Source organism: Notolepis coatsorum (assembly GCF_963971535.1).
Source record: "Notolepis coatsorum genome assembly, chromosome: 6".
In the NCBI taxonomy this organism is placed as follows: domain Eukaryota; kingdom Metazoa; phylum Chordata; class Actinopteri; order Aulopiformes; family Paralepididae; genus Notolepis; species Notolepis coatsorum.
In genome coordinates this window covers 48,520,120-48,532,988 of record NC_140170.1, presented here as the reverse complement: position 1 = coordinate 48,532,988, position 12,869 = coordinate 48,520,120, and the positions used below count along the sequence as shown (strand labels likewise).

The following is a 12,869-nucleotide window of genomic DNA, read 5'->3' as shown; positions in this document are numbered from 1 at the left end:
TCCCTCCTGGTCCTAGTTGGGCTTGGGTTCCATGTCACGCGATCCCTGCCCAGTGTTCAGGTTAGTTCCTACCAGTCATGCGTGGTATGTGTGCTATGTCCGTCTGTGGAGCCCATATCTAGTCTCACCATATGACTCTGCAGACCTGTAGGCCTCTAGCGTCAGTCACGCTGTGGTCACACTGGAATAACAACAGTCAATGGTTTGCGTCACCCAAATGGCCGTCACTGCAGGAGAATACATTGGTTTGAATGGCTGGGGAAATTATTTTCTTGCAGTAAGCCCCGTTCACACTTCATTTATAAAACTATAAAAATAAAGTACTTACTTACTTACTTACTTACTTACTTATTTCTTTGGTGAAAACCTAGCTACTTGGGTATACAGTGAGTCACGTCCTTTGTGCCACCTTGAGATGGGCTTGAGATGGGTCAGTTTGGCTGTACATTAGGACATTGGCAGGATTTGACGCCTCTCGTTCAAAATAGCAAATCACTCTTGCAACTTGAGTGGATTATAACCGCATAGTCATTGCTCTACAGTGGCATGTAGTTGTTATGCTTGAGTCACAATATTGGAAGACATTGTTTTTCTTGACCTATTCATGGATTTGATTAGATCCAAGGGTGGATTCCTTCTGTGTTTTTCATTGTGTAACTCTGTCTAGTTACCATGGTTTATTATAGTCTTAAATTAATCACTGGAACAGGCCACAAAATGTAAAGCAGTTTGGATAATGATATGGTATTTTTTACTGTCACACAAAAATTCATTTGGCCAGGGAAATGCATCAGATTTCAGGTCACAGGGGGAAAAAAATTCCCCAGTAGAAGAAAGAAAATTCCTACTTGGGTATGTGGGGCGTGAAGTTAACATTGGTCACTGGCCAATTGCTGGTAGACTTTGGCCTTGTTATAAATGTGAATCCCCATTGGATTAAGAATACCTCAACCCTGTGAGAGCTGGAGTTCTCTCTGGATTAAGAATATCTTGACCCTATGAGATCTGACGTTCTCTCTGGATTAAGAATAATCTCAACCCTGTGAGAGCTGAAGTTCACTCTGGATTAAGAATATTTTAAACTATGAGAGCTGAAGTTCTCTACAGGATTAAGAATATCTTGACTCTATGAGAGCTGAAGTTCTCTACAGGATTAAGAATATCTTGACTCTATGAGAGCTGAAGTTCTCTACAGGATTAAGAATATCTTGACTCTATGAGAGCTGAAGTTCTCTCCAGAAAATCTAGGCGCATCTAATCTACTCCATCCAGAGCGACCGTTTTCATTATAGCCTGGACACGGAACCACAATCGCAGCAAGACAATCAGGCTTGTCGTCCGGTTGACATGTTTTATGAGATTATCTTTTAATTGTTTATCAGGAATGATAACAGTATATATGGAATAATATATAAACAGATCATTAGGCTTCATGAGGACGTGTTCTCCATGTCGTTGTCCAGGTTTAAAGGAGACTGATGAGAACAATCGGCAGCTTTCAGCTGAAGCCAATCACAACTTGCTGAACCAGCCCCAGCCAAGGAAGAGAGTACCCAAGGTACAGTAATACTGTCTCAATTCTCTCTCTCTCTCTCTCTCTCTCTCTCTCTCTCTCTCTCTCTCTCTCTCTCTCTCTCTCTCTCTCTCTCTCTCTCTCTCTCTCTCTCTCTCTCTCTCTCTCTCTCTCTCGCTCTCTCTTCCCCCCCCCCTCCTCTTGCATGCAAATACTCTCCTCTTTCACTCGCCCTCCCTCCATCTGTTATTTACTTTGCTAAGTCCTTTCCTCATTAGTTTATAGCCACTTAAACCTTAATTACACACACAAAGCTTAAAGGTCAACCTCCACGTTGTATTTTTGTTCAATAAACAATGTGGACTAGGCCAACAGTGACTTTCATGAAGAATTGGAAAAAAAAGTATTGAAATTGACCCAGTTTTAGCGTTTTTATCAAAACATTTTGTCTGCCTAACACAATCACCACGCACGTGCATATTTTAATCAATGGTTCATAACGTGCGTGTGTAATGTCGTCACAACAGGTGTTGGTCACCAGGGGGCTCTGAGTCACAGGCAGTAGCAAGGAGGCGGAGCATTAATTCCGGCGTTGGGTGCATGATGCGCATGCGCTGTGATCACACCAGGCAGCCAACGCCGGAAATAATGCCGTTTTGAGCAGTTTATAAAAAATATTTAAAATGTTTATTAGCAACGCAGAGCTTTCAAACCATCCCGTATCTCTGTCCGAAACCCTCGTGCAACTGTGAGTACATTTGAAATGTCTCTGTGATACTTGTATAACGAACGGTTCGGCCAGAACCAGTCCTTCATGGTAAATCTAGGTTGGTTTCCTATTAAGGAGCAAGTGACTGTGGATTCACTCGGTGCATCAGTCACGAAAGGGGCTATGATGAGCTTGGCAAGCCAGAGTAAAACACAGTTTTCATTCAATCAATAACAACATTAACCAGACTCTCGTTGTGTCTATTATGCTAACGCTAACGTTACCTCATTGTGTCTATTCTACAAGCTTTAACGTTACCTAGCCTCTCGTGTCTATCTGCTAACGTTAGCATTAGGCTAACTAACGTTACCACTCGTCCCTAACCCCAACAACAAGCGTAACTAATCAGCGATCTTTTTGTCAGACTAAACTCTCCGCTCGGTGGCAAATTGTGTTGATGTCGGTTTTGTTTCATCAATAAATGAGGCAGAATACACAGTGACTGTATCCTTTTTTATTGCACTTGTTTCGTGCTGCAAACATACATAAGACATCCTACGTGAGACATTAAAGATGGCGGCGTTCTGTTTTCGTTCAGACTCTCCAGACAGTGACGCGTCTCTCTTCTGACCAATCAGTGGTCTGCAGTTTTTCACGTGACATTTCTGGAGCTCTCATGCTGATCACCAGCAGCCCCGCCTCCCCACACGGAGACAAACTGAGTACTTTATTTTAGTGGAAAAGCAACATTAGATTCGGCTCATTAATATGCACCTGTGTCCTGTTGTGACGTCGGCGTTTGATAAGCTTTTTTGATTCGCGCGTGCATGTTATTCGTGCATGGACCTTTTTAACTCTTTCAGAGTGGCATTTCCGGTGTCAAATGGAAAAAAATAAATAATGAAATTATATACCAATGATGTAAACTACCCATAATTGATCAGTAGGGTTTAAGCTGGAGGTTGGCCTTTAAAGGGGCACTTCACCAAAAAAACGGATGATTTATTTTGCACATAATGTCACACTCATACAAAAACACTAAACAGTTTTTTGCCCACATTAATTAAGTTTGAGAGTAAATGAGTTTGCCAGCTGATTTATATGCGCTTGTGAACATGTAAAAGGGGTTGTATTATCTGGTACACATTACAGCCTTCTTGGGCACCATTTTTAGGTTTTAACTGTATGCTTCCTGCTCCCACACTAGCCTAGAAGACGTTGTACACTGCTGTGCACTGGGCACTTACATTCTTAATGGGGAAAAAACATTATTATACAGCAAAAAAACAATGCTGATTTGTTTTACATAATCTCACAAACATCCAAAAACTCACACACTGGGCCTCATGCATGAAGCGATATAAGAACAGATTTCGTTCTTAACTAGCGTTTCCTCTTACTTTGTTCTTACCTGGGATTCAGCAAGGTTTTCTTATTGTTGCTTTTTTCTCAGGCAAGAACAAATTATAAGAGTGGTCGAGAGCACTCTTACCGAAATAATAAATTCTTACCCCAAAATTTGTTTATAAAATAAAGCCTACCATTGGTTAATTGCCCCCAAATACGACTTTAAAAATACAGAACTTTTCAATAATAATAATAATTATTATTATAACTTATTGCGTGCGTTCTGTCTGAAATGGATTATATATTGCTGTTAGAACAGTTATGCCCAGGCCATTGATTGATTGAAGAATTTAACAGATTGCAGAATGGGTACAGTACAGCTCAATACACACAATTGTTAACACATTGACTGCCAGCCATTGTACCCATCAAAGTACCCAGTCTGCCACCGTTGAAAGCCTATGGAGATGTTTACCTTCTTTGCAGGACTATAACTTTTTTAATATTATTGCTATATTGACATTACTATGGCCCATTCAACATAGATTATCTATTGTTCCGGATGGGGAAATGTTATATTTTTTTCATTCATACATTGTTGTGTTAATACCGTCTTGAATATAAGTATGTTTATAAGCTTTTCTGCTGTAATTCCAAAAACGCTAGTTATTGGCCCAAATGCATATGATAGATTATCGATTGCCGTTTCTTTCCTATACACGCTATATTAAAAAATTCAAATGTATATTCATATTCATCATGTGTGGAGGAAAGGGGGGGCAGGGGTCGTCTATAATTCCTTTATTGTCAGTAACGGCTTTATGTAGTATGGGTTGATATATTGATCAGACTGTTTGCAAACAAAGAAATGCACAATCGGATTGAGAGTAACGTTACTGTCCTCTTACCGTTCGCCGATGAGACTGGAAGAAAAAGATCCCAATTATTTGACGCCGATCGCCTAGATCCATTTCCGGTTTGTATGGCGCAATAAACGCCGAAATCATATCGATTATTGCATTATGGAAGCGATCCAAATGCACGCCAGTGTTTGTCTGTAGTCCTGTAACAAGATATTACTGCCGGAGGGATTTCCTCTACGCACCGATCGGCACTTCCGGTTTTTGCAAGAGTGTAACTCGCCCGACCATCCACTAGGCATTGAGGCGTTGCAGTCTCATACAGGGTCCCGCTGGAGTCCGGAGGTTGGCTGGATGAATTATGAATGCCATGGCGAAAAAATGAAATATTGATCCCAAAAACGGTGACCACCTCGTATGCAAACAGTAAAACATAAATAAATAAACAACTGACTTAAACCCAATAATACACGAGACCCTCTTCTTGGACCAAGTAGGTTTCGTCGATAATCCAATGTACAGTTACCCCCACCCGCCTACCCATCCATGGCATGGCCTAACAGCGTTCGAGACAGGGGAGGGTAGAATTGGACAATACGAAATCGGGATGGGAGAAAAATAGAAAAAATAAAGAAAAAGTAGATACAAAAATAAATAAAAGAACGGCTTGATGAATGTGGCGGTGGCTTTTCTTATTGTTCTCTTAACAGACAGGTAAGCAAGAATTTAAGAAAAATAATAAGTGTGTTGTTGAATGAGGCCCACTGTTATTGATAATAATAAATTAGTTTGAATACGGCTGCCAGTTATGTAATTGGGGACATTGAATCCTTGCGATGTGTCAATTACAGCTCCATGAAATGATGTGGATGAAATATCAATACCTTGTCTTATAGGGACTGTTACCTTGTAATTTGAGCTATAATTAATATGTATTATGATCCTTATTTCTGTGTTCCTTGGCTCAGGACGATAAGCAGGAAGACAACGATTCTACCAACAAGAGACGACGGAAAGGACGCCAGTACCTTGAGGAGGTGGGTCACAGTACACATAGAATCTAAACATATCACTGTACATCAGGGGTCGGCAACCTTTTGGACATGGAGTGCCTGTTTGAAATATAGTTGTAACTAGTGTGCCTCAACAATATTCCATGCATCGTAATATTTTTTTCTCATAATCGGGTATTTTTAATGATAATTTTTACATTATTACATCATTATTGTTATTGTTATTATTAACTATTATTATGATGGTTGTATATCAACCCTAAATCTGAGTTGGGGCGGGGGTGCAATGCAGACAAACAGTTTTGCTTTACTGAGCTCCGTTATCTGGGGGCTGTAGTTGGTCACTTTAAGCTGCACACCGGAGCATCTTTTAATCCAGCTGTTTGCTGTTCTCTGATATTTTCTGACATTTCTTTGATGCGTCGCTCGACACTTCAAGCTGACATGGGGATATCTTTTATCCTTGATTTGATTGTCTCTTTGTTTGGCAAGCCTTCAAAGAAAACATCTGAGCTACAGAGAAAAGCCTCCTTGATATACTCGACTTACAAAAAAGAACCTGTGGGAGGATTTCAACAAGATAAATGCGACAACAGTGCAAAATATTTCACTATAATATTTCAAAGCAAAAAAAAAAAGGGTTGCCTACCCCTGCTATACATGAATAAAGGCGTCAAAACCTCTTGCTCCGATCACTTGAAATACGTCACTCTGTGGTCGGCACCTAGATCAGATTTAATAAGACCACAAACGGTTGGGACTTGGCCTCAGTTTGCGGCCCCATTAAAGCTGACCTGTGCAGACTTCAGAGTGCTCCTGTCTTTCCTTCGCCACGGGCAGTTGTGTTTTGAAGTGTCTTGGGTAAGAAGTGTTCTGGTTCACATTTGAGCCCCAATGTTCTCTTCATTTCTCAAGCACGTCAGAAGAACACTGTTGTCACCATGGTATCCACTGAATAAAACCATGGCTGCAGCTGTTTAAGGACCTCACCGGTCTTCATGTTGGCTTCTCGCCACTACCGGAGATTGTCCCCGTCTTTAACTGATGTTGTGTCCCTGGGTGTGTTTTTAGCAGACCTCAGCCTTCCTTACTAAACTCCTTTCACTCTGCCGTTGATGTTTAAAGGGGATGGGAAATACTCCGACTTGAAAGTCACTCTGCATGGTTAATTCACCCCTTGTGAAACCACTGGATAGGTTATTTTCACTAACGTTACTGTATTCTCTGCTATAAGTCATCAGTAAGGGGGAAACATTCAGCTCTTGAATGCTGATGGTGGTTCTAAAAATTATGTTATTTATTGATATCATTTAAAACCCAGGCGTTTGTGCAGGATGTGACCCTGATGAAGGCATGTTGCCAGATCATGTTGGTTTTAATTATATAAATAAAGGATATTTTTTAGAACATCGATCGGCCAGGGCGGTTAGGTGGCGTAGCGGAGATTGCGTTCGTCACCAACCCCGGAGCTGTGAGCTGGATTCGTCTGTTCGAATCCAGCTCACAGCTCCGGGGTTGTCACCAGCTTGGCTGGCCGTTCACACTAATACAATTGGCTGTATTAGAGGGTGGGAGAAGCTGGCGGGGTGGGTCCGGGTCGTTGTAAACAGCGACTCCTACAGTTCGGTCGGGGCGCCTGCTAAGCGCGGATAGGACCTGAGTGGGATAGTGTGATCCTTCCACACGCTACGCCCTCTCAGGGAGGATCCGCGCTGCCAGGTGAAAAGAAGCGGTTGATTGGCTGGACGTGTGTCGGAGGAAGCACGTGATAGCCTCCACTCTCCCAGATGATCTGACTGTGGGGGGTAAGTGCGCAGCGACCAGGAAGGGGATTGGGAATTGGCATACGACTAACATTGGGATGGGAGAAAAATCGGATGAAAATGGAGGGGGATAAAAAAATAAATAAAAAAAAAAACATCTATCGGCCTCAAAGAGTTGCAGAATCTTAAGAAACCTTACTAGTTGCTTCCAGTTCATGCACCTTGGTTGGAAGAAGAAGTTGCGACAGATATTTTTTTCTCCTACTATAAGCCATTCAAATCTGCACATCGAACTTTCTGTTTTCGGTTTCTTGCCACCCTTGTTGGTAACTCCCAGGTGTTCCTGATTGATACACGAATTTGAATGACGATGGACACTAAATTAGTTAAAGACACGGGCAATCAAAAAAGCTAATGGCGAAATCTAAATTAAACTGGTATCGTCCTTTTTTTAATTGTTCTGTTTAAATGTGGTCAAATTCTACTATCAGGACAGATTTAGGAAGAATACCATCACCACCACCACCACCAAGAAGTACAACAACAACAATGACGACATTTTATTTGATAAATTGATCACTCATACTACACCTCCCCCTGCATTTCTCCACTTCCTCTGCCTCATCTCTCCTTATCCTATCCCTCACTCTTTCTTCCACCTCTCCTACTCCTCTTCCCCATCCTTTCCCTTCTCCTCCTGTTTTCTACACCCTCCTCCTGTTTTCTACACCCTTCTCCTCTCTCTCTCTCTCCCTCCCTCCACGTCTTATGTGCCGCTGTTCCAGTTATCCTGTCAGAGTGCGCCCCCTTCAGGTGAGGATGGAGAGCTGCGGGAGAACAAGGTTCGCTCCATGACGACCCAGCTGTTGGCCAAGTTTGAGGGGAACACTGCAACAGCAGAACTCCGGCGCAAGGTGAGAGACGGGATGGGTGAGATGTCGACCGGTGTGAGAGTGTCAGGTGAGCGATAGACGGGCATTGGACCATCGGGTGAGGGACGGACACGAGGCGGGTTCGAAACGGGAGACGGGCAGGGGGTCCTCAAGCAGACACACTGCTCACTGAGCAGTCTTTGCAGCGGCGTATTTCAAAGACTTGATTGATTGAAAATTGTATTAACAGATTGCAGAATGGGTACAATACAGTGCAGCTCAATACACACAATTGTTAAGGAGATGCAGACCAGAGAGAGACTTTCGTCTTTTTTACATCGGGGTCCCCCATTTTCAATTCATCATGAAAGACCTGTTTGGGACTCAAAGGTGTGGCGTAGGAAGATTGCCATCGGTCCTCACATTAGTCTAAAGAAATTGGTATCTAAAACAATAAATTGATCTAAAACCGCAGGCAATGTTATTTTGCTAAAGCCTCCCCAAGTATCTGCAGTGTAAGGTAGGGTGGAAAATACAGTAGACATGGTCAAAAATAACACTGTCGTCTACCCTTATTGGCATTCCAGAAAGTGGCTATAGATTCTGTACATGTAGCAGACATGCTCCGTTTGTGAAAACGCACATATTTCCATTGAGGATTTTCCGATTGTGCTTAGTGTGTAAGTTCCCTCTGTGTGCATTTTTGGACGGATTAATGTTTTGACGGGGGGGGGGGGATCGGACTGGTGGCTTGTGTTGTCTGGTGTGGGTTAGTAACCTGCTGTGTTGGTGTTTGTGTGTTCACTGTAGTAGTTGTATCGTCTGTGAGTTGAAAGGACCGATGTGAAGCTTCTTTCTGATTCTTTCCTGGTGGTGACAGAAGTACAGTACTTTCCTGGTGGTGACAGAAGTACAGTACTTTCCTGGTGATGACAGAAGTACAGTACTTTCCTGGTGGTGACAGAAGTACAGTACTTTCCTGGTGGTGACAGAAGTACAGTACTTTGATGACAGAAGTACAGTACTTTGATGACAGAAGTACAGTACTTTCCTGGTGGTGACAGAAGTACAGTACTTTCCTGGTGGTGACAGAAGTACAGTACTTTCCTGGTGGTGACAGAAGTACAGTACTGTCCTGGTGGTGACAGAAGTACAGTACTTTGATGACAGAAGTACAGTACTTTGATGACCGAAGTACAGTACTTTGATGACAGAAGTACAGTACTTTGATGACAGAAGTACAGTACTTTGATGACAGAAGTACAGTACTTTGATGACAGAAGTACAGTACTTTGATGACAGAAGTACAGTACTTTCCTGGTGATGACAGAAGTACAGTACTTTCCTGGTGGTGACAGAAGTACAGTACTTTCCTGGTGGTGACAGAAGTACAGTACTTTCCTGGTGGTGACAGAAGTACAGTACTTTGATGACAGAAGTACAGTACTTTGATGACAGAAGTACAGTACTTTCCTGGTGGTGACAGAAGTACAGTACTTTGATGACAGAAGTACAGTACTTTGATGACAGAAGTACAGTACTTTCCTGGTGGTGGTGACAGACGTACAGTACTTTCCTGGTGGTGACAGAAGTACAGTACTTTGATGACAGAAGTACAGTACTTTGATGACAGAAGTACAGTACTTTGATGACAGAAGTACAGTACTTTGATGACAGAAGTACAGTACTTTCCTGGTGGTGACAGAAGTACAGTACTTTGATGACAGAAGTACAGTACTTTCCTGGTGATGACAGAAGTACAGTACTTTCCTGGTGGTGACAGAAGTACAGTACTTTGATGACAGAAGTACAGTACTTTCCTGGTGATGACAGAAGTACAGTACTTTCCTGGTGATGACAGAAGTACAGTACTTTCCTGGAGATGACAGAAGTACAGTACTTTCCTGGTGATGACAGAAGTACAGTACTTTGATGACAGAAGTACAGTACTTTCCTGGTGATGACAGAAGTACAGTACTTTCCTGGTGGTGACAGAAGTACAGTACGTACCGGTCTTGCTTTGAATCCTCACACCCAGGAATCCCAGTCTAGGTTACCTGTTCTAAAGGATTCTCCCAAATAAATGAATTACTTTTAAAGAATTGTCATCACCCGAGGGCGGCTGGGTGGCGCAGCGGACATTGCGCTCGTCACCAACGCAAGAGACACCGGGTTCTAATCCGGCTGTCTGCGTTGCCTCCGGCTCGGGCCGGCCGTCATACTGACTCAATTGGCAGAGTCAGCGGGTGGAAGTCGATGGGTGGTAATCTGGACGTTGTGGACAGCGACTCCTACAGGTCGGTTGGGGGACGCCTGGCGGGTGAAAAGATGTGACGGGCTGCCTCCTCGTGTATCGGAGGGGACGTGTGATGCAAGGCTTCTATCCTCCCTACAACCGGCTGTGCCAATTCTCCCCTCCCCTGTCTTGATCGTTGCTCGCATATGCGAGCAACGATCAAGACAGGGGAGGGGAGAATTGGCACAGCGAAATTGGGATGGGAGAAAAATAGAAAAAAGAGGAGAAAAAGTGGATAAAAAAAAAGAATTGTCATCACCCCAGTGTGAATATTTACTTGTATTCATACCATTATTCTCACAGCTAAAAAAAAAAGGACACTTTAGCGGTAGCTCAACATGTAGACTGTACTATCCATTGGCCAGTGGGCTTGTAAAATGTTGCTCCGATTGTAAATACTTGTACATAAGTGTATATAGGGCTTATGAGTACAGGATGTACCCGGTATGCTGCAGCCTGGCTCTATGTGGAGCAGCAAAGTGGCCAACATTTGAGTGGTCCTCCTGATATCGTACCTCCACCATAATCCCATATGAATACAGCTCTTTGTGTTGTAAGATAAATCCTCTGCTCCTCATCATGCCACACTGCTGCCAGGCTTGGTGCCCCTTCTCTGTTCTGTTCTTCTTATGCTCTTTCTCTGTCCTGACTGATTCCTGAACAATGGTTTTCTTTACCGTTAAAATTCCAACATCTCTCCTCCGCTCTCTGCGTTTCACCGAGGGCGGGTGGGTCTCCCGTCTCCTCTATTCAGCTGTGTGTGTGTGCGTGTGTGCGCGTGCGTGTGCGCGTGCGTGTGTGTGTGTGGGTGGTCCCAGCAGCCTGGTTGGGATGTGCGGTTAAATCCTGTAATGTTATAATCTTGCTTGCCGATAATGTTATGTTTATGAGGTGGTTAGGTAGCCTCATCCACCCCCCCCCCCCCCCCCTTCCCAATTTGTTATCTTTACCAGCCCACTTTAATATAGCAGGCTAAAACCAAACCAGCCATGGTGTGCCTTGTTCACTCCGTTTCCTCTCTTCCCTTCTTCTCCTCTTCCCTTCTTCACCTCTCCCCCTCCTCTCCTCGTTCTGCTAGTCTGATGAAGACCCTTTCTCTCCTCTGTCTCCTGCCTCCACTCCTCCTTCCTCCCCTACTCCTGGGGAGGAGGAGGAGGAGGGGGAGCGAGAGAATCCTCGCTTCGCAAAGCCCAAGGACCTCCCCCCTCCCCCTCCTCCACCACCTCCACGCCCCAAGTGGCAGGTACGCTCCCGTTGTTCCACACACACCCATAGCAATAGCTGTTGTAAATAAATGTGTAAGAAAGAGATTAAGGTGTTTATTCATTTAGTTGATTTTTTATTTGCTCACTTTTGGCTCGAGGCACCTGCCCTCGTTGGTTTGCATGTGCGTGCTGCATACTCCTAACCAAAGAGATGGATCTGTTCTCCTAAATTAAAAACAATTTGCCCAAGCTGAATGTTTTTGTTGGAGCAAAGAGGTGACCAAAAGCTCTTTCCCTTATGATTCTTCTGCTTCTGACTTATGCCTCTTCTCTTCTCTTCTCTTCTCTTCTCTTCTCTTCTCTCCTCTCCTCTCCTCTCCTCTCCTCTCCTCTCCTCTCCTCTCCTCTCCTCTCCTCTCCTCTCCTCTCCTCTCCTCTCCTCTCCTCTCCTCTTCTCTTCTCTTATCTCCTCTCCTCTCCTCCAGCCTTCCATCTACCTCCGCCTGCTAGAAGATCCTAATAGTGTGTCACAGCCAACCTTGTATTCACCCAAAACCCCTCCCACTCCGAATGGCTACAGCCAATCCCCTTTCTCCATGCGCCCGCCCCGCTCACCGAGCCCTGACGCTGCTCGACGCCACGACCCAGAGCGCTCCTCCTCTCCTTCCCCCGACTTCTCAAGCAGTCATCTCTTTTCTTCCTCCTCTCTGTCGGGGTTAAGGACTGATCAGCAGGAAGACGCCACGGACCAGGTGAACTGTGGGTCTGTCCCTCCGTCAGTCTGGGGTCTGCCCAGAGATGGCTCTGTTATGCAGGGTTCGATATTAATACCCAATATAGCATAAAGAAATGAAGCGACGGAAGTGACGGGCATGACATTTAAAAAAAAAATGAATCTCTTTATTGTAACAAAATGACAACGTTTAGGTTGTACAATATACATCCAATTGGTGATTTTTAATGTAGCGGGTCGGGCCTGTTGGTTCTGCTTGGTTTACTATAGCACCTGTGTTCCAGCTTTAGGCTATTAGGTCTTTCTCCACAAAACAAAATGGATCAAATTTGTCCAAACAATACAGCATCACAATCATTTAGCAGATGGCTAAATTCATGCACACGTCACGTTGTAATGTAATGGCTGCCCCGATGTCCCGCTGTTCTCTACTCAAGAGAACAAGCCAATATTTCACACCAATGTTTAAAAAAAAAGTATAATAATGGTATCATATTCTTCTGTGGTTTACTTTGCTGTATTTCTCAAACTTTCATAATCTCTACAAAGTTATACTTT

General features: G+C 43.7%; 1 protein-coding gene across 1 annotated transcript in view; it reads left to right on the top strand.

Annotated features, from left to right (window-relative positions):
* mical2b (microtubule associated monooxygenase, calponin and LIM domain containing 2b) overlaps nt 1-12,869 on the top strand; it is a 217,785-nt gene that overhangs the window by 154,324 nt on the left and 50,592 nt on the right. Inside the window, 5 exon segments of the mRNA XM_084315549.1 lie at nt 1,464-1,558; nt 5,398-5,466; nt 7,991-8,119; nt 11,452-11,616; nt 12,064-12,330. Of these exon segments, the coding sequence (XP_084171675.1) occupies nt 1,464-1,558; nt 5,398-5,466; nt 7,991-8,119; nt 11,452-11,616; nt 12,064-12,330 (725 nt within the window).